This window comes from Sorghum bicolor, chromosome 2, assembly GCF_000003195.3.
Source record: "Sorghum bicolor cultivar BTx623 chromosome 2, Sorghum_bicolor_NCBIv3, whole genome shotgun sequence".
Taxonomy (NCBI): Eukaryota; Viridiplantae; Streptophyta; class Magnoliopsida; order Poales; family Poaceae; genus Sorghum; species Sorghum bicolor.
The window spans coordinates 61,510,434-61,527,599 of NC_012871.2; the positions used below are offsets into that span (position 1 = coordinate 61,510,434).

At 43.4% G+C, this 17,166-nt stretch overlaps 3 protein-coding genes across 3 annotated transcripts; 2 read left to right on the top strand and 1 right to left on the bottom strand.

Moving 5' to 3' along the window:
• On the top strand, positions 3,838 to 6,770 carry LOC8062815 (RHOMBOID-like protein 10, chloroplastic). The gene is made up of 9 exons (XM_002460275.2): positions 3,838 to 4,106; positions 4,319 to 4,575; positions 4,665 to 4,719; positions 4,811 to 4,891; positions 4,987 to 5,083; positions 5,172 to 5,239; positions 5,848 to 5,946; positions 6,037 to 6,078; positions 6,156 to 6,770. The coding sequence occupies exons 1-9, from the start codon at positions 3,912 to 3,914 to the stop codon at positions 6,285 to 6,287; spliced, it is 1,026 nt and encodes a 341-aa protein (XP_002460320.1). The 5' UTR covers positions 3,838 to 3,911; the 3' UTR covers positions 6,288 to 6,770.
• LOC8081043 lies at positions 6,967 to 11,049 on the bottom strand. The gene is made up of 5 exons (XM_002462438.2): positions 10,568 to 11,049; positions 9,115 to 9,224; positions 8,661 to 9,032; positions 7,857 to 8,565; positions 6,967 to 7,427 (listed from the first exon to the last, which is right to left on the bottom strand). Exons 1-5 carry the CDS (start codon positions 10,809 to 10,811, stop codon positions 7,411 to 7,413), a joined length of 1,452 nt encoding a protein of 483 aa, XP_002462483.1. The 5' UTR covers positions 10,812 to 11,049; the 3' UTR covers positions 6,967 to 7,410.
• On the top strand, positions 14,175 to 16,255 carry LOC8063698 (F-box protein At1g10780). The gene is made up of 3 exons (XM_002460276.2): positions 14,175 to 15,234; positions 15,332 to 15,612; positions 15,720 to 16,255. Exons 1-3 carry the CDS (start codon positions 14,190 to 14,192, stop codon positions 15,954 to 15,956), a joined length of 1,563 nt encoding a protein of 520 aa, XP_002460321.2. The 5' UTR covers positions 14,175 to 14,189; the 3' UTR covers positions 15,957 to 16,255.

Sequence of the window (17,166 nt, forward strand, 5' to 3'; positions counted from 1 at the left end):
CTGGAAAAAAAAAGCAGAAGCCTTTCAGTCTAGTCAGACTATGAGGTAAACCTCGTTGCTGTCGTATGGTAATACTAGCTCTCTCCTAAAAAAAATTGTAAATCTCGTTTTTTGATAAGTAAAAAAAAATCTTTAAATCTAACTAAGTTTATGTAAGATATTATATACAGTTAGATCTCCAATTAAATTTATTATAAAAATAGATTTTATAGCTAATCTAAATATACTTATTATACATTATAAATATTAATACTTTTAAGGGCCTGTTTGACAGGGCTCTTCACGAGGGGCTTTTCTAAAGGAGTCGGAGCTGTTTTAGCAAAAAGCCATAAATTGTGGTTTCGCCAAAACGGCTTCGGTACCTACTTTTTAATAAAAAATGGTTTCTCCAAAAAAAAACGTTTGGTAGAGCTTTTCTAGAGGAGTCAGAGCCCGAGTCGAAGAAGAGCTCTGCCAAAGAGGCCTTAAATTATATTTAATTAAAATTAAAAATCTTTGAGTCGAAGAAGAACCCTGCCAAAGAGGTCTTAAATTATATTTAGTTAAAATTAAAAATCTTTGACTCATCAGAATGCGAAGATTACATTCTTTTTAGAACTGAGGTAGTACTAACTATTTTTACATTATTTCTCTAGCTTTTCCAGTCACGTTGATGCTTGCTGTCCACAGTATTTAAGAAAAATCTGGTGTCCGACAGGGAGTAATGCCTGGACCGTGCAGTCGCTGCATGCTGCCCAATTTGCACCGGCCGGGATCGCCATCGGCGTCGCTAAAGCTGGCCAGTTGATAATCTGATATTACTTCTCATTGCTGGTGCCTGGTTGCATGAAAAAAAAGAACACAGGATTCTCAGCACACATGAAGAGAAAAAAAAAATCGAGGATTCTCAGCACAGAGATAGACAAAGGGTTGTTTTTGAAGAGTTTCTTTGTGTTAGAAAATGTAACATGAGGTTGGACCTCATACCAAAAAGATTTTCTTTGTGTCTATCCCATTATTTAGTTGTAAATTCTTGTGCTGGATGGGAAGGCTATGATTTTCCCCCCCTACATTTTAGATCCGCATAGGATTTGGAAGATTTATGTACTTGAGTCCCGGTTTTTTTTTGTCGTATTCCTATGTCTGTTGGCGCAGATCATTTGTTCCAAAAGTCTCTATATGATCGCTTTCTTTTTCGTATAATTCAAAACCTGTGAGATTCCTCAAAAAAAAAATGTCCCAGAGGAGGCTCTGATATTTTCTCAACCCAGAAAATCAAGTGATAATTTCACAAGCGTGCCAAATAGGCCTATCTATTCGTTGACTAGTGTTGCAGAGTTTTCTTGAGAACTAACCTGCACCAATCTACAAATGACAATGTTAGCAATTAGCAATGGAAGATTCTTAATTAAGAGGAAAAAAAATAACTGCAGCGATCATTTTTTTTGTTCGAGGCTGTCCAAGAACAGCTGTCACTGGCCTTCACCCTGAAGTTCTTTGGCAGTTACCACCAGTGGCGGATCTAGGGGTATTCCCTAGTATTCCGGAGAATACCCAACTATTTTGGTATACTTCTATGTAAATATGTGTATACACTTATATATATAAATGTATAATGCTATAATATATAGTATTTTGCACATTTGAACTCAAAACATGTAAAAAAACTAGCATTTCAATTAGAAGTCTATATTCTAGAAAGTAAATATTAGTTTAAAGTTGCTAACTTGCAGTATAATTGACTATATTTTCAACCTATAGATTAACTTTGTGAAAGTAGAAATATCCAAGTTTAAAATTCTGGCTCCGCCACTAGTTACCACTCCAACAAGAATGAACAGTCCGAGGTCCTCCAAGAACAGCTGTCACTAGGCTTCACCCTGAAGTTCCTTGGCCGTTGCCACTCCAACAAGAACGAACAAACAGGGGGAAAGGAAATTCCGGAAACATCAGTGGTGCGCGTGCACAATAATGCTTTTTTTCTTAGCTATTATAGTATTTTTATTTATATTTGGTAATTATTGTCCAATTCGTTTTATAATTTAGAGGTAAACTGTATAATTAGTTTTTATTTATATTTATATTTAATACTCTATGTATATGTCTAAAAATTTGATATTAAGAAAAATCTTGTAACTTTTGAAATTTTAAAGGTAGGCTTTGTTTAGTTCACCTCGAAAACCAAAAAGTTTTCAAGATTCCTGTCACATCAAATCTTGTGGCACATGCATGTAGCATTAAATATAGATGAAAACAAAAACTAATCACACAGTTTGATTGTAAATCGCGAGACGAAAATTTTGACCCTAGTTATTCTATGGTTGGACAATATTTACCACAAACAAACGAAAGTGCTACATAACGAAATCCAAATTTTTTTCGGATCTAAACAAGGCCGTAGTTGAAAAAACACCTCAAGCCAATCTGGCCTGTGGGCGATCCAATCTGGCAGGCTGGCAGACTGACTGGACTCACTCACGGCAGTGATTCCGGGAATACGCGATGAATTATTGGCAGTAGTTGGTGGGGAAGGGTAGTTTCGTTCCTGGGCAGAATGATGAGCCCTGATCCAAAGTCCGCCCGCCGAGAAGGCGAGGCAGGCAGTGAGGCGCCGGAGCCGGGGAGACCCCCGGGAAAAGGCACGCCGACGCCGGCAGCTGCACGGCCTTTCAGAGAGCGTCCGGCCGGCCCTTTACTCCACTCATCGCCACCTCCGCTTAGTGCGATGCGTCGTCGGGCGTCGGCGCTGATGCAACGCAATGCAATGCAATGCAAGCAGCGTCACCTCGGGGCCTCGCCGCCACTCGCAAGGAAGAAAGGTCACACGGGCCAGTCGTCGTCGTCGTCGGTTACGAGACGGTTTTTCCTCGGCGCGTGTTTGATTCGAATTTCGAATGAATGAATGCAACGCCTCATCAGTCGCAGGATCCATCAGCTTTCAGCAAAGTCGCTAGCTCTTCTTTTACCGTCGACACTGTTCCTGCTGAATCGACGAGACACGAACACGAACACGAACACGAACACGAGACGACGAGCTTGCCCGTGCGATTCGCGGCGATTCCCTTCCACATGCACTCGCCCGTCCACGATCCATCCATCCCATCTCTACGCACGCCAGTCGTTGCCTGCCCAGGACACACACGCGACAGCATCACCGCTGGGCACGATCCGGGGAGATGATCCGTGTAGGCTTTTTCGGTTTGTACAGTACGCACACCCGATCGCACTAGAACGATGGATGGCGCAAGCTTGGGAGCACTCACTGTCAGGGAAAGGTAGTTGCTAGTTGTACCACAGGCCTACAAAGTACATTGTCACATTTTGCTTGTCCTATAGGGAGGTGGGGATAGGGAATCGTTCATGCCTGGCGGCTGGCGCTGGATCCAGCTGCCGGCTTCCATTCGTCCAGTTTCGCGTTCCGGGTTTGTATTTGTGGAGCTCTTTCTTACTGGCTGTGTGCATATAGGCCCGCTTGTCTCTTCTAATTCAGTTATACCTTGTTTTGGGGACACAGGTAGTAAAAGCTAGAGAAAAACTATATAGGAGTACTACTTATTTACAAAATTACCCAGCAAGCAGGAGGCTAGTAACCACATGAATTTAACGGACATTTCACATCAACTCTGTAATAATAACTGTCTGACCGAACTCGGATTTGTGTTTTCTACGTACTAGTACCTTTTAATTTAATGGAGAGATGGGCCAAAATTCGTGGGGCCGTGGGCTAGGCCCACATTACTGGTCGTTCCAAGGCCCCCATAAACCCAGACTAGCCAAATCCGAGAATCCCACAGTGGGACCCGGTTGACAGCCCCACGTACGGCCCTCCTTCCTTCCTATGCCGCCTCCCCAAGCAAAGGGAATAGACGAAAGCTCAAAAAAAAGGCGTCGCGGCTCCCCGGGGTCCACACACAGGCGGTGGGGTGGTGCCCATGGCTTCGTGGCTGTTGCTCCCTCTCCCCTCCTTCCCGTGGCCTCCCCCGCCCCCGCCCGGCTCCTCCTCCGGCCGAGGCGGCGGTGGCGGCGGAGACGGCGGCGATTGGAGGCCGAACGTCGTCGCGGCCTTCGCCGGCGCGCAACTCGGCCGCTCCCTCCGTCGCCGCTTCGCCGGCCTCCTCCGCTCACCGGTACTGTGCCTCGCCTCGCCTTCCATTTAGTTCTCACTTGGGATGGAGACCATGATACTATGATAGCCTTTACTTGGTCTGTCTGTTCCAAACCAAACAGGCCTTAGTCTGTTGTTGACTGAGCTCTCTCGCTCCTTGTTGATTGGGTGGAGATTTTTTTTTTTTGTATGCTTGATCAAATAGTTAATGTCAAGTGAACCTTGCAACTCTAGGAGGTGCGACATCTCGATGCCTTGCCGAAAATGGGTGACTTCTGGTTCGAAGGATCAGAACCGTTTGCAACATTCCCAATTCTTGGTGCGATAGGGAATGTGCTCTCTGCACCCTATGTTTGCAGCTCTGCTCTGTTCAGTGGGAACGGGTCAGGGGGTAGATACATCAGTAACGGGAAGTTGTTGTCCAGACGGCCTCGTGGAATCGATTCGAAGAAGAGGCTCTGGACTAATGTCCTTCTTGCTCTTAATGTCCTGTAAGTCAGTGGTCAGTTTAAGTTTCTGCGACAGTAGCTCCGATCCTTTGGTACATTTGTTGTTTAACACCCTTTTGCTCTCAACAAAGGGCTTATGTCGCTCAGGTAGCATCACAAGGAAAGCTTCTTTTGTGGGGAGCCAAGGTTTGTGTCTTGGTTGGAATTTCTAGTTCAGTTATTATGTGCTGTCAATTTTGTTAACCTAATATAGTTATGGCCATTATTGCGATGAAAGATCAACAGTCTGATTGATAGAGGGCAATTTTGGCGTTTGGCAACATCATCTCTACTTCATGCAGATCTCACCCACCTTGCAGTATGTTTTTATGTTGGAGTTGAGTTCCATTTTATATTTCATAGAAAAAATATTAGCTAACTTCCTACCTGTTCGGTGTTGCCATAATGATGCAGTTCAATTGTTTCTCTTTGAATTCTATTGGGCCCATGGTTGAAATGTTAACTGGACCTAGAAGATTTCTTGCTGTTTATTTCAGTTCGGCACTGGCAGGTGTTTTTTCTTAACCTCTTTTGGATTGGATGGTAGTGCCTTGATCTTAAGTTATCATGTTCTTAATCAATTCTTGGACCTTTAATAGGTTCACTGATGAGCTATCGCTGTAGTGCGTCACCTGCAGTTGGTGCGTCAGGTGCCATTTTTGGATTGGTATGTCTACTTCTCCTCCCACTTGTGCTCGTTACCCAGTGCCAGAATCATGTTACCCCTATAGTGTGGTATAGTTCACTAGCAACGTGAAACTACAAACTACTCCATCCGTTCCAAATTATTTGTTATAAGTCAAACATAACTAACTTTGACCAAGTTTATAGAAAAATTCATCAACATCTACAATATCAAATTAGTTTCATTAATTTCTCCATGAAACATGTCTTCATAGTGCACTTATTTGAACTTGTAGTTGTAAACATATTTTTTTTTTTCTGAAAAATTGGTGAAAGTTAGCTAAGATTGACATAGGAGTTATGACAAAGCTTAAGTGAACTACAACTTGAAACGGAGGGTGTAATTCTTAACTTCTAAATGGCTGGTATGATATTTCTTTGTAACTCCTCAAAATTGCACAACTTGACTGAACAGGCCGGATACATGATTGATTTTGTGGTTTCTATTTCTGCATTCCACAGTTTTTTTTTCCTTATGTTTACCACATTCATATTTTGTGAACAAAGTCTTGGTCTTGTCCTATTGAAATATGAATTCCCTGATACAACTGACCATGAAAGTGTTCGCATCAACTTTATCTGCATGATCAGGTTGGCGCCCATGCAGTTTATATGTGGAGACATAGAAGATTCTTTGGGAATTCTAGGGAGAGTTTAGAACATATTGGGCGTGTGGTTGTCCTGAATATGGTATTGCTCCACTTTTTCCTGCCTATTTCATTTCGCCTTTGTTTAAAAAACTTTCTTTGTTCCATCTGCAACATTTTTTTTTGTTCATAGGGTATGGGCCTCCTCTCAAGGGGAATCGATAACTGGGGCCATGTAAGTCTCTCGATTTTCTACGCAGTTCATTTTACAATATGAGTGATTTAGCTCATTAGTTCACTTGAATACTGCAGCTGGGAGGCTTGCTTGGCGGAGTTGCCATGGCATGGTTCCTAGGTCCGGCATGGCAATATCAGTATGTGGCAAAGGATGGTAGAGCGGTTTTCAAAGACAGGGCTCCAGTCCTCCGACTAATAAAGGGGTAGACTTGTGTTGTTTTGTATGTACTTACGAGAGTATTCGTGAAAATAATGTGGAAGAGAAGCAAAAGGGAGAATGGTGAAGATTCAGACATAGGCCGAGCAAGGAAGTGGCAGAAAAAAAAACTTTTAACTAGTTTGGGTATCGAAACATTTCATTGCAGGGCTAATTGTTGAGGAAACACACACGAGGAGCTTATTGCTTTGTTCGGATCGTGGCAATTGTTAAATCTTCAAAGCCGAGACGTGTTGAGGCCTGTCAATTGTATTTTCAGGTGTTCCAGCCCTTAACACACATTTTGTACTAACCTTAGGATCTACCGTCAAGTTCTGACCTCGGACATTGACTGTTACTAGGTTTCTTCTGGTCCTGTATTGCACGAGATGATAAAATATGTAAAGAGTGTTCTCAGCGAACAGCGATCCATAAGTGATTAAGATATTTGTTGTAAGAACATATGTTTTTGCCCCAACAAGATTTTAGGACCAGTGCAAAATACTCAGCTTGGAAGAATTCACAGGGCGTATCAGCATGTACGTCAATTCACAAAGCACAAGGTAATGTGTCACTGTAAGCATCATTGAATCAACGCCAGGGATAAACTTACACTTCGTATCTTCTCTTAGCTTTATGTCTAGACAGCAAAGAGACTAAATCAGCATTGGTTAAACGCTCAACGCACAATAGAACAAATGGAATCCTGCTGAGAAGTTGTATGTTGTATTATGGATTTATATGGTCAATACGTTACAAGAAAGTAATATTGCAGAACGTGGACCCAAGTAACAGAGTCCTTACATTCTCCTCTATATAAGCTCCCGACCCTTCGGTGAGAACTTAAAATTTGATAGAGGCATAGGGCGTAGGGCAGCCACCTTCGTGGCGTAATACCCTGGTTAATTAGCATGATATAGACCTATATCTACAGTTAACCTGACCTCAAAAGCTTTAGAATTTACCATATAGTTACAGTAGCCAATAAACAAAACCTGATGCTTGCATCATAGCCCATGATTGCGATTCATGGTTATGCTTGAAGCAAAACTGTGACCTTGTCTTCTGGCTAGATTTTCCTGATGACGCATGACCAACAGTCGAAGCAACCCAGGTATCCAATCAAGCATAACTTCAAGTGTGAAGGAGAGCTGCATATTGAGATACAAATATGATAAACTTCTCAAGAAACCACATAAGGATTGTGGACTCAAAGCAAGCTGAAGATACATATATACATGAGAAGAAGGAATTTGAATCCAACTAGCACTAAGATATGTTTTGAAACATTGAGTTATACAAATGTAAGGTCACATTGACAAAGGCAAGTGGAGTAAATAGAAGAAATTAAATGTCAAACTGTGGTTGCAGAACGATCCATACGCCAGTAGTGACAGTAGCATAGCAACAAAGAATCATGCAGTGCGCAATAAACACAAGGAAAATAATATTAATGCTAAATAAATTGTTGTGGCCATTAATATTCTAACCAACTATCCATAGCCTTCGCCACCGAATAAGAGTTCTAACATTAAGAAAACGGCAAAATGCTAGAGAGATAAAATATCAAGAAAACTTACCATATGGTGATGGCGCAATTGAAGAGGACTCTGATGTTCTGCTATTCCATTTTTTCCTTGGGGGCATCGAATGTTGAGACACTGGTCGTCGGGGTGAAGGTTTTGGCATCATTTGAGAAGTGGGTCCAGATACTGCTTTTGGAAAATGATTACGATTAGGTAAAGGGCGAGGAGGATCTATGAGAACAGGCGGAGGATCTATGTGAGCAGGCGGTGGATCTGCTGGAGGAAGGTATTTTGGTGGGGAAGGCATGATGGATGTCTTTGGTGAATGCATTAATGGAGGTAGCCTGGGGTCTCTAACAATGCAAGGAGGTTTTAGCATCGAACCATCAGCAGGAGAGGGATAATAACACCTAAAACATGGAAAACAAGGGTGTCTGATGCTCCCAATTGGTGACAATGATGGTGGCATGGTTGGAGAAAGTGATTGTGACGGAGATGGAGCCGGAGCCGGAGCCGGAAATGGGCTAGGAGATAAATCAGAGATTTTGTGTTGTAGGTACGCTGACAGCTGAACACCCTTTACTTTACCAAATACGGAGTGATTAAGCCCAAGATTCCTAGCATCAGGTTCTCTGATTAACTGAGCTAGTTGTCTCAATCTATCTAGTAAAAGATTACTGCTTCCATCTAGTACTGATGCCACAATAGTTGCTGGAGCTTCAACTGAAGAACCAATCTCATTCCTGAACTGCAAATATATTTTCTGCAAATATGATATCAGTGAGAATAGAATTGGAGCAACAGAGCCCTTTAAATACATGACTACGACCTCAGTAGAAGAAACAAAACCATTCATACCTCGTATGACCTTAAGTTCAATCCAAGTTTCAGCTGATCCTTGAGCTCTGTAAGATTACCCAAAATCTGATAAATGGAGCTGTTCAACACAAAGTTGAATAGGGGGTCTGTGTTCGCCCATGTAAAACCAGACTGTGCAGGAATGACTGTAATTCCTCCAGGGAATCCCAACAGCTCGAAAGAAGATGGATGCCCAAAAAGTGAAGGTGTCAAAGACAGGTTCACCTGCTGGAGCATCATCTCTATTAAGGATGATCTCAACACACTTAGAGCCGGCAAACTTATTGAAGCATCTTTTGGATAAGGAAGAACACCAAAAACAACATTTGTGGAGTATTTAGAAGTTAAAGGATGCATTGAAACAATGGAAACCTGCAGGAAAAAAAGATATTATAATCAGCAAACACTGCAGGCAAAAGAAATGAGAGAGAGAGAGAGAGAAGGCATCAAGCACCTTGCTATTAGGTACACCAATCTCTTCAAATATGTCATTCCCTAGTTTGTCTATGTGAGAAGTAAGGAATGACACTGGCTTTTCCAAAGTGAAACCAACTTTGATTTCAGCTGAAACAGACAAGATGATCTTTATCAACAAAGAAATCACAATGCCTCATCAACATGTGACTGTAAGTGTGAAAAAGGGCAATACCCTAAAAGTACAAAAACATATAATAGCATTTTTTTAAACAAAAAAACAAGAGTACACCCAAGTTCCAGGAATTTTTTGCGAAATCAGAAAAGATAAATGAAATGAAATGTTTGGTTACATTATCTACTGAAACAGTGGAGTAGGAGGTAAATAATAAAAAAAATCTGTTGAGCTGAAACATGTATGCCATCACAATGTTTGTCATCACAATGTTGAGCTGAAGCAGACATGTTTGTCAATATCCATTCACCATAGACATACAACATCTACATCTAAACACATCACAGCATTTGGGATCTAGTTTTCAATAAAGTAAATTAAAATCTGGATCTTACAAAGTACCAGTACAATCCGAGACTCCTGTTATATGACTTTGCATGGCCTATGATGTGTATCTTTGATCACTAATTTCTTCTAGAATATATTCTTACAATCCTTAAAATTTAAGAGATTTTTCAAGTATTTTGTATACAAATCTACACATATAACTTAGATGTTTCCAAACTCAATAATGTGATAGTTATTGACGCTTGTGGTTTAGTTTGACCAAATCTTGTCCTAAATGACATGTTTTCATTACTGGACGGAGTACCCAAAAAAATCACATATCTAAGAGGACAAACACTACCCTCAATATCTATACACCGCAGCACCAGAAAACAGATGAAAAAAAAACATATGTTACATGCTACATACATAGACAAGAAGAAGCTCTTCATATGTACCAAGTTGATTCAACCATCCAGGTCTAACATCTTCAGAGACATTGGGTAAGAGAATTTCTGGAATTTTGGGACCTAGTTCAAAATTATATATGGATTCTAAAACCAACTTCTACCCAAAAGGTAGTTCAATGCCATTTCAGGGCCCCCACATCAATTTTGAATCAAAACTTGCAAGTGGTAAGCAGGTGATCCCATGCCTCAGCATAATTTCAGAACTTTAAAACTACAACATGGATGAGCACATAAGTAACCAGACACACTCCCTGACAGTCGCACCCGGAGCATGAAACGGCGAAATCGAGTATGAGATCATGCGAATCCTAGCTCAACGGAGGTGGAATCGAAGAGTCCAGCACCCATACTGCGATCTCGAAGCGGCAATTTGCCAATCGACCCTACCGATCCGCCTTCCCACTACATCTTCTAAAACCGAAATCACAACTTACGAGCTGCCCCCAACTAAACCCACGAATCCCCAAACCCTCGCAGCAGCGGCTATCACAACAACAAGTCGCAAGAGTCCGAGAAATTACCAGCGAGCACGTCGTGGTCATCCGAGAGGTACCCCTCCTGGTGGCGCGAGGGCACGAGCAGGAACAGCGCCGGGACGAGCACCCCCGCCGCGAGCAGGAGCACGAAGACGCACCGGAACGAAACCGCCCGCCCGATCGCGCCGAAGACTGGCCCTCCCCATGGGCCTCCGCCTCCGCCTCCGCCGCCGGCGATCTCGAGGCCTCCCGCGCCGCCGCCGAGCTCCACATCGACGGGCTTCCCCATTCCGAGCGCATCTGATTTGCTCGCTCACCCCAACGCTCCCTAAGTCCTCCTCCCCCTCACCACCACCGCCGCCGCCGTGCCCGTCACAGACAGACCCGCTCCTGCGCCAACGATCTAGTGAGTTGCGCCGGCGCCGGTGCCCGGGTCCCTCGCTTCAGCTTCGGCTTCGGCTTCCGCTTCCGGCCGGTGCGACTGACCAACAACTGTCGGTTGGGTTGGAGATGGAGATGGACGCTCCTCGCGTTTTGGTTTACTTTAACCCTTTTTTTTTAGTTTTCCTGCGACGCTACTCGACCGACGTGGGCTCTCACTGTCAGTCTCGGCAAAATAAGCCGTGGGCTCTCGCTGTCAGTCTCGGCCAAATATGCGGGAGAATTTCGCATTTTTTTTCCCACTTGGCGTCTTTTCGCTTGCTTAGTGCGTAATCCAGGCGGCATTTCCGAATAAAAAATATTCGTGCTCGTCTGGTTCAGGCGTCGGGCTCAGGGCGTCTTTTCTTCGTTCCAAATCGCGAGTTCCAACTTGCCACGAGGGAAAATCCCACCGCAACTCGCCAACGCGCCGCGCATGTGAGGACAGGTGGCTTGCCAGGGCGCGTGCCATTTTTTTTCTTTTCGTTCCCATTAAGGCCTTGTTTTGCTCTAATTTTTTTTGCAAAACAGACACAATAGTACTTTCGTTTGTATTTGATAAATATTATCTAATATAGACTAACTGATCTTAAAAATTCGTTTCGCAAATTAAAATAAATTATACAATTAGTTATTTCTTTTATCTATATTTAATGCTTCATGCATGTGCCGCAAGTTTCGATGTAATAAGAATTAAAAAAATTACAATTTTTCTTTTAAAACTAAACAAGGCCTAAAAATAATTGGTCACTTGCCAACTGGGAGGGCTCGTGCACAGTTGCACAACGCCGGTTGGTGCACCTAGTTTGAAGTTGAACCTGGCTTAGAGTTGAACCCTGCCTATTTTTTAAGTAGGGACTGAGTCTAGGATGATTAGATTAGTCTTAACAAAAGTTCATCTTACTACTTTTAAGATGAGAGTTTCACCTTAGGCCTTGTTTAGTTTCCACCAAAAACCAAAAAGTTTTCAAGATTCTACGTCATATCGAAACTTGCGGCACATGCATGAAGCATTATATATAGACGAAAACAAAAACTAATTACACAGTTTGTCTGTAAATCGCAAGACGAATCTTTTGATGCTAGTTAGTCCATGATTGAACAATATTTACCACAAACAAACGAAAATGCTACAGTAGCGAAATTCAAAAACATTTCACATCTAAACAAGGCCTTACTATATTTAAAACGATTATGTGTTAGACAAATTCATCTTCATAAAACACGTTTCAACACATAAAACTTTTACAATATCTTTCTTTGTTAAAAGTTTAATTAATACTTATGAAACTATGTTGAGATTGGACTTAGTATTAGCCTTTTGAGTTGTTTTTTCTTGTTGTGGCTGCTAGTTAGTGGATTCATACAAGATTTGTCATCTTGGTTTGGTGGACTGATAGTTTCGTGGTTCCAGTCAATTAAGTTTGATAAGGCATAAGGATAACAGTGTAAGATGTTAGATGCTTGTTTTTGTTGGAGTGTTGTTTATAGGAGATTCAACATAATGAAGGTCAATTTGATGGATAGAATGTTGATTTGAGTAGTTGTGAGCTCGACTCGGTGGTGGTGGCAACGGCTATGCTTTTATAGCGGTGATATCTTCTATTGAGCTAACGATGCACCTTGTATCATCTCTTGGTGTCTAGGAAAGTGTCACAAACACAACAATGGACATAGTAAGCAGGTCAGATATAGGGGCTGACCAAACACCACACGCCACACCCGCCAAAGTTATGGTGTGGTGGCAAGGAAAGTGGCTACCACACCTACGACGAAAACCAACACACAAATCAATTGTGGCTATCCCAATCTACACGCAATCCAAACGCCAACTAGCATAACCAAACAACCCCATAACCCGAAGGAGAAACTATTTAGGACATGTTTGGTTGCCACTCATAATTTGCCATGCCTAAGGTTATGCGTTTGCCATACTTGTGGCTTGCCATATATTGTGATAAAATTGGATTGTTTGGTTCATCACTAAGGTGAAGCAAAAATTATGTGGTTATTAATGTTTGAATGGCTACATATTTGATAAAAAAGTTATAGATTGCCATATACAGTTAAAATTATATTATGCTAAACTAGATTAAACTAGTAGTAAGTAAGAAACAATAGCTTAAATATAAATTGTGCTGACCATCTTTAAAAAAATTCAAACAAATGCTTATCTTTGAACCATGGACTGGATATGTCCAGCTCGATGCTTTTTTCCAAATGGATAGACCAACTAGATGATAGCGACGACTCTTGTTGAAGCTCCTTCAGTCTCCATACTCGCGCTCCTGAGTCCGTGTTCATCTTCCCTCTCGCCATCCGCTCTCCTGCCAACGCCCTCTCGATCGTTGTTCATGCTCCCATCACCCACTCGCCCTTCTGTGTCACATGCTACCGCTTTCGTGTCCCCATAGCCAAGGGTGACCTTGCGATGGGCTTCATGTCCCCGCAGCAAAGGCATGTCCGGGAGTCGAGCATGTTATGGTAGGAGGGATACGGCAGTGCAGGGCTCAAACGATGGCTTGTCCACGGAGTAGGACTGTAGAAGGTGTGGCGGCGAAGCAATTTGTGGCAGAGACGGAAGAAACATAGGCCACCCACATTTGACGCAAAAATATACGGTAAATGTTTCTCTCGGTTATTGCAAGTCTAACTTTAGAGATGTTTGTGGCAGCCAACTAAAAGCCCTTATATATTGCTTATGATCTACCTATAGTGTTACTAGTACCTAGAAATCTTTTCCATAAAAATCATTTCTTTAGACATTCATTGCACGCAATTACTATTATTAACAACTGCTTTTACACACATTGTGCCGGTGCCCTCAACGACGGCTTTGGTGCTAGGCTGCTAGGTACCACTACACTACGGCCTTGTTTAGTTCACTCTGAAAATCAAAAAGTTTTCAAGATTTCCCGTCACATCGAATCTTGTGGCACATGCATGAAATATTAAATATAGATGAAAATAAAAACTAATTACACAGTTTAGCTGTAAATCACAAGATGAATCTTTTAATCCTAGTTAGTCCATGATTAGATAATATTTGTCTTAAACAAACAAAAATGCTACAGTACCGAAAACTTTTCACTTTTCGGAACTAAACAATGCCTACCACGCCATGACGCCAGGGCTACACAAACTGACACCAAACAAATCAACGCGGACACCCATGAGCGCCAGAGTCCAGAGTCCAGACCCAGAATTCCGACAAGCGACAACCAATCCAGGGCCACGGCCCAGACCCATGATTCTCTGCTTGCCCGCATCATTGCTGCAGCGCCGCCGCCAACGCGGAAAACCGATGCGGAAAGGAAACCCTCAGAGCTGGTCGCCTCCCCCACTCGTTTCAAATTCGCCGAATCCCTGCGAACGGTCGCCGAAATTTCAAAATCCACCTTCCAATGAGCGGGATCCTCCCCCGTTTCAAATTTCAAACCCACCCACTCCCACTCCTCACGAGCTCTCCCATCTATACAAACCTACAACATCCCGTCCCTTTCTGTGCTGGGGCCTGCCTCTCGTCGAGGGAACGCCGCGGATGGAATGGGACGGCGAGGTCGGCATGAACTCCGTCCCGGACGGCGTCGTGCAGCACATCCTGTCGATGCTCAGCAACGCCCGCGACGTGGCCGCCTGCGCCTGCGTCTGCCGCCGCTGGCGCGACTGCGTCCCCTACCTACCCGCGCTCTTCTTCCAGCGGAACGCCTTCGACGCGGCCAGGGGCGCCGCGGACGACGTCATCGGCCGGATGGTGGCCTCCGTCGCGCGCCTCAGGGAGCTGGTCATCTACTGCCCCTTCTCCATGGCGCGCCTCCCGGCCTGGCTCGCCGCGCGGAGCGCCACGCTCCGGGTGCTCGAGCTGCGGATGGACGCCGCCGCCGACAAGGTCGCGGAAGGTGGGCACCTCGACTGCATCGGCCTGGCTGCGAGCCTGGAGGAGCTCAGGCTCTGGGGAGTGTCTCTCATTGCCGCGCCCGCGTGGGGCCGGATGGAGCGGCTCCGCGTGCTGGAGGTTGTCGGTGCGCCGCTGCGGGATAGCGCTGTGAGAGACGCCATCGCCGCGTGCCCCAACCTCACCGATCTGTCTCTGCTGGGCTGCGACTGCTCCGGCACGGTGGCTATCGACCTTCAACTGCTCCAGCGGTGCCGGCTCGACATCGTCGGCGCCGGCAACTGCTCGCTCTTGCTCACCGCGCCTCGCGTGGAGTCCCTCGAGATCCAGGGCTTCAGCTGGATCACTCTGCGTGGTGGCCACAGCCTCCGCCGCCTCTCAATTGCCAAGAGCAGCGGTGAGCCACACGCATCTCGAATCTTGGTCACTTTTTAGTCAGTTTAGCATTGCCTTGACCTTGACGTGATGAGAAATTATGCGATGGGATGATGCAGGGAGGGTTCACAAGGTGGATACTGGGAATCTCCCAGATCTGGATCACCTCTCTCTGCGCGGTGTTCAGTGGAACTGGGCCGCAGTGAGCTCGGTGCTGCAGTGCGCTAGCGAAGTGAAGCATCTAGTGATGAAGATAGAGTTCTGTGGGGACTTGGACGCACTCCAGCCGTTCCCGGAAGTCGATTTGGTTGACTTCTTCGACAGCCACCCGAAGCTCCGCAAATTTGAGATCCATGGTGCCATGTTCGCTGCCCTGTGTCAGAAAAATAGCCTGAAAAATGTGAGTGGGCTGTCGTTCCTATAGTCGCATTGAAATATGGTTCCTAATTTCATTGGTATGCTAGATAGATGTGCCATATAGCTAATTCGTTTGGATTGTGCATGCAGTTGAATTCCAGGTTCATCATCCCTTGTTTGGAAGAGGTTCTGATCACTGTACGCTCCCCGCTCAATGCTGAACAGAAGCTGAACACTCTCGAGTCGCTTGTGAAGTACAGTGTGAGGCTGCGGACGATGGTCATCAGAATCTCACAGATGAAGAATTGCCATGAAGCTGCTGATGAGTTCTTTGAGGAGATATGTAAGTTCAAGTACATGAACTACAGGAAAGTGCGAATTGAATAAGTGGAGGTGCTGGTTTTGATTCTTAAAGTTAATTTGATTGAGAAGTAGAATTTTTTTGTTTCATTCCAGAATAATTTTACTGTCATTATTGATGGAGGATCCATTTTCAACCTTTTGAGTGGTTTGTTAAGTTTCTTTTTGTATCATCTAGTCTATATATTGAGTACTAGAGGGAGTTTGGAACAATTTCATTGAGTATTGTGCCTGCAAATTGTTGTTGTAACCAGTCTTTGTTGCCATAGCAAACATTTCATCTATGAACAATTTCAACCATGAACATCAGTGTTGCTTACTGTTCACTATCTTTTTTTTTGAAGGATGTTTCTTCTTATTATTATGAATTATGACATATTGATTTACTTATTTAGATCTATACATTTGGAAACTGAGACACTTTATTTTGTAGTTGTTTATTTTGCACAACATTTTGAGTGCTTGTGTGGTCAATGTGGATTGGGTTCTCATATATATATTTTGAAAAAGACAAGTATTACAACTCCATGAATAAATTTAGAGCCCATATCAACCAAAATTGCCCATCTTTGCCTTCTCTTATTTATGTATTTCTCAATAAAATACTCACATAGATACTCTAAATTTTATCGGTTTGCAACATGCTTTGGTTGGTCATAAAATTTAGAAAACAAACGCCAAAAAAATGCTCCAATAGACTCCATATTTTCCCTTCTCCAAAACCACCTTTCTTGCTTTCCACTTTTTGAGAGGCTACACGGGTCTCTAAATGCAATATATAGTAGTTTTCTCATAATTTTTTTCATGCAAGGAAAGTTATGATAAGCTATTTGAGCATAGTGAACAAAAATGTGAGAGATTTACAAAGAGAATATTTATTGAATGGCTCTTGAAATAGAGATATTGAGATTAAAATCTGTAGAGGCTCTTTTTTTTTGCAAAGTTGCTCTTATACTCTATATGCCTTTCGATCCTCACTCATATAGCTTGAGCTATGGTAGCTCATGTCGCACCCCATCTAGTGTGACCAATTTTGATCTTACTTACTAGAATTTGTAATGAATGTTTTCTCCTTCTCACGTACAATTGATCCTCTAATGCTTTTTGTACCTTCCATTACAAACTTCTATCCCAAACAAGGCCTTAGATGCAGATCTAGGGGGTGTGGGTGAGTGGGGGTGGGGATAAGAGGGGAATCTATTTAAGTTATTTTCGTAGTGACAAAGATGAGCAATTT

What these genes read in the sequence shown, in the direction of transcription:
- LOC8062815 (XM_002460275.2), top strand. Translation starts at nt 3,912, where the DNA reads ATGGCTTCGTGGCTGTTGCTCCCTCTCCCCTCCTTCCCGTGGCCTCCC. An exon ending in CTTCTTGCTCTTAATGTCCT is followed by an intron (nt 4,576 to 4,664) that starts GTAAGTCAGTGG and finishes CTCTCAACAAAG; the next exon opens with GGCTTATGTCGCTCAGGTAG. An exon ending in TTTCAGTTCGGCACTGGCAG is followed by an intron (nt 5,084 to 5,171) that starts GTGTTTTTTCTT and finishes GACCTTTAATAG; the next exon opens with GTTCACTGATGAGCTATCGC.
- LOC8081043 (XM_002462438.2), bottom strand. Translation starts at nt 10,811, where the DNA reads ATGGGGAAGCCCGTCGATGTGGAGCTCGGCGGCGGCGCGGGAGGCCTC. An exon ending in TGACCACGACGTGCTCGCTG is followed by an intron (nt 9,225 to 10,567) that starts GTAATTTCTCGG and finishes TGTCTGTTTCAG; the next exon opens with CTGAAATCAAAGTTGGTTTC. An exon ending in TTGGTGTACCTAATAGCAAG is followed by an intron (nt 9,033 to 9,114) that starts GTGCTTGATGCC and finishes TTTTTCCTGCAG; the next exon opens with GTTTCCATTGTTTCAATGCA.
- LOC8063698 (XM_002460276.2), top strand. Translation starts at nt 14,190, where the DNA reads ATGATTCTCTGCTTGCCCGCATCATTGCTGCAGCGCCGCCGCCAACGC. An exon ending in CTCAATTGCCAAGAGCAGCG is followed by an intron (nt 15,235 to 15,331) that starts GTGAGCCACACG and finishes GGGATGATGCAG; the next exon opens with GGAGGGTTCACAAGGTGGAT. An exon ending in AGAAAAATAGCCTGAAAAAT is followed by an intron (nt 15,613 to 15,719) that starts GTGAGTGGGCTG and finishes TTGTGCATGCAG; the next exon opens with TTGAATTCCAGGTTCATCAT.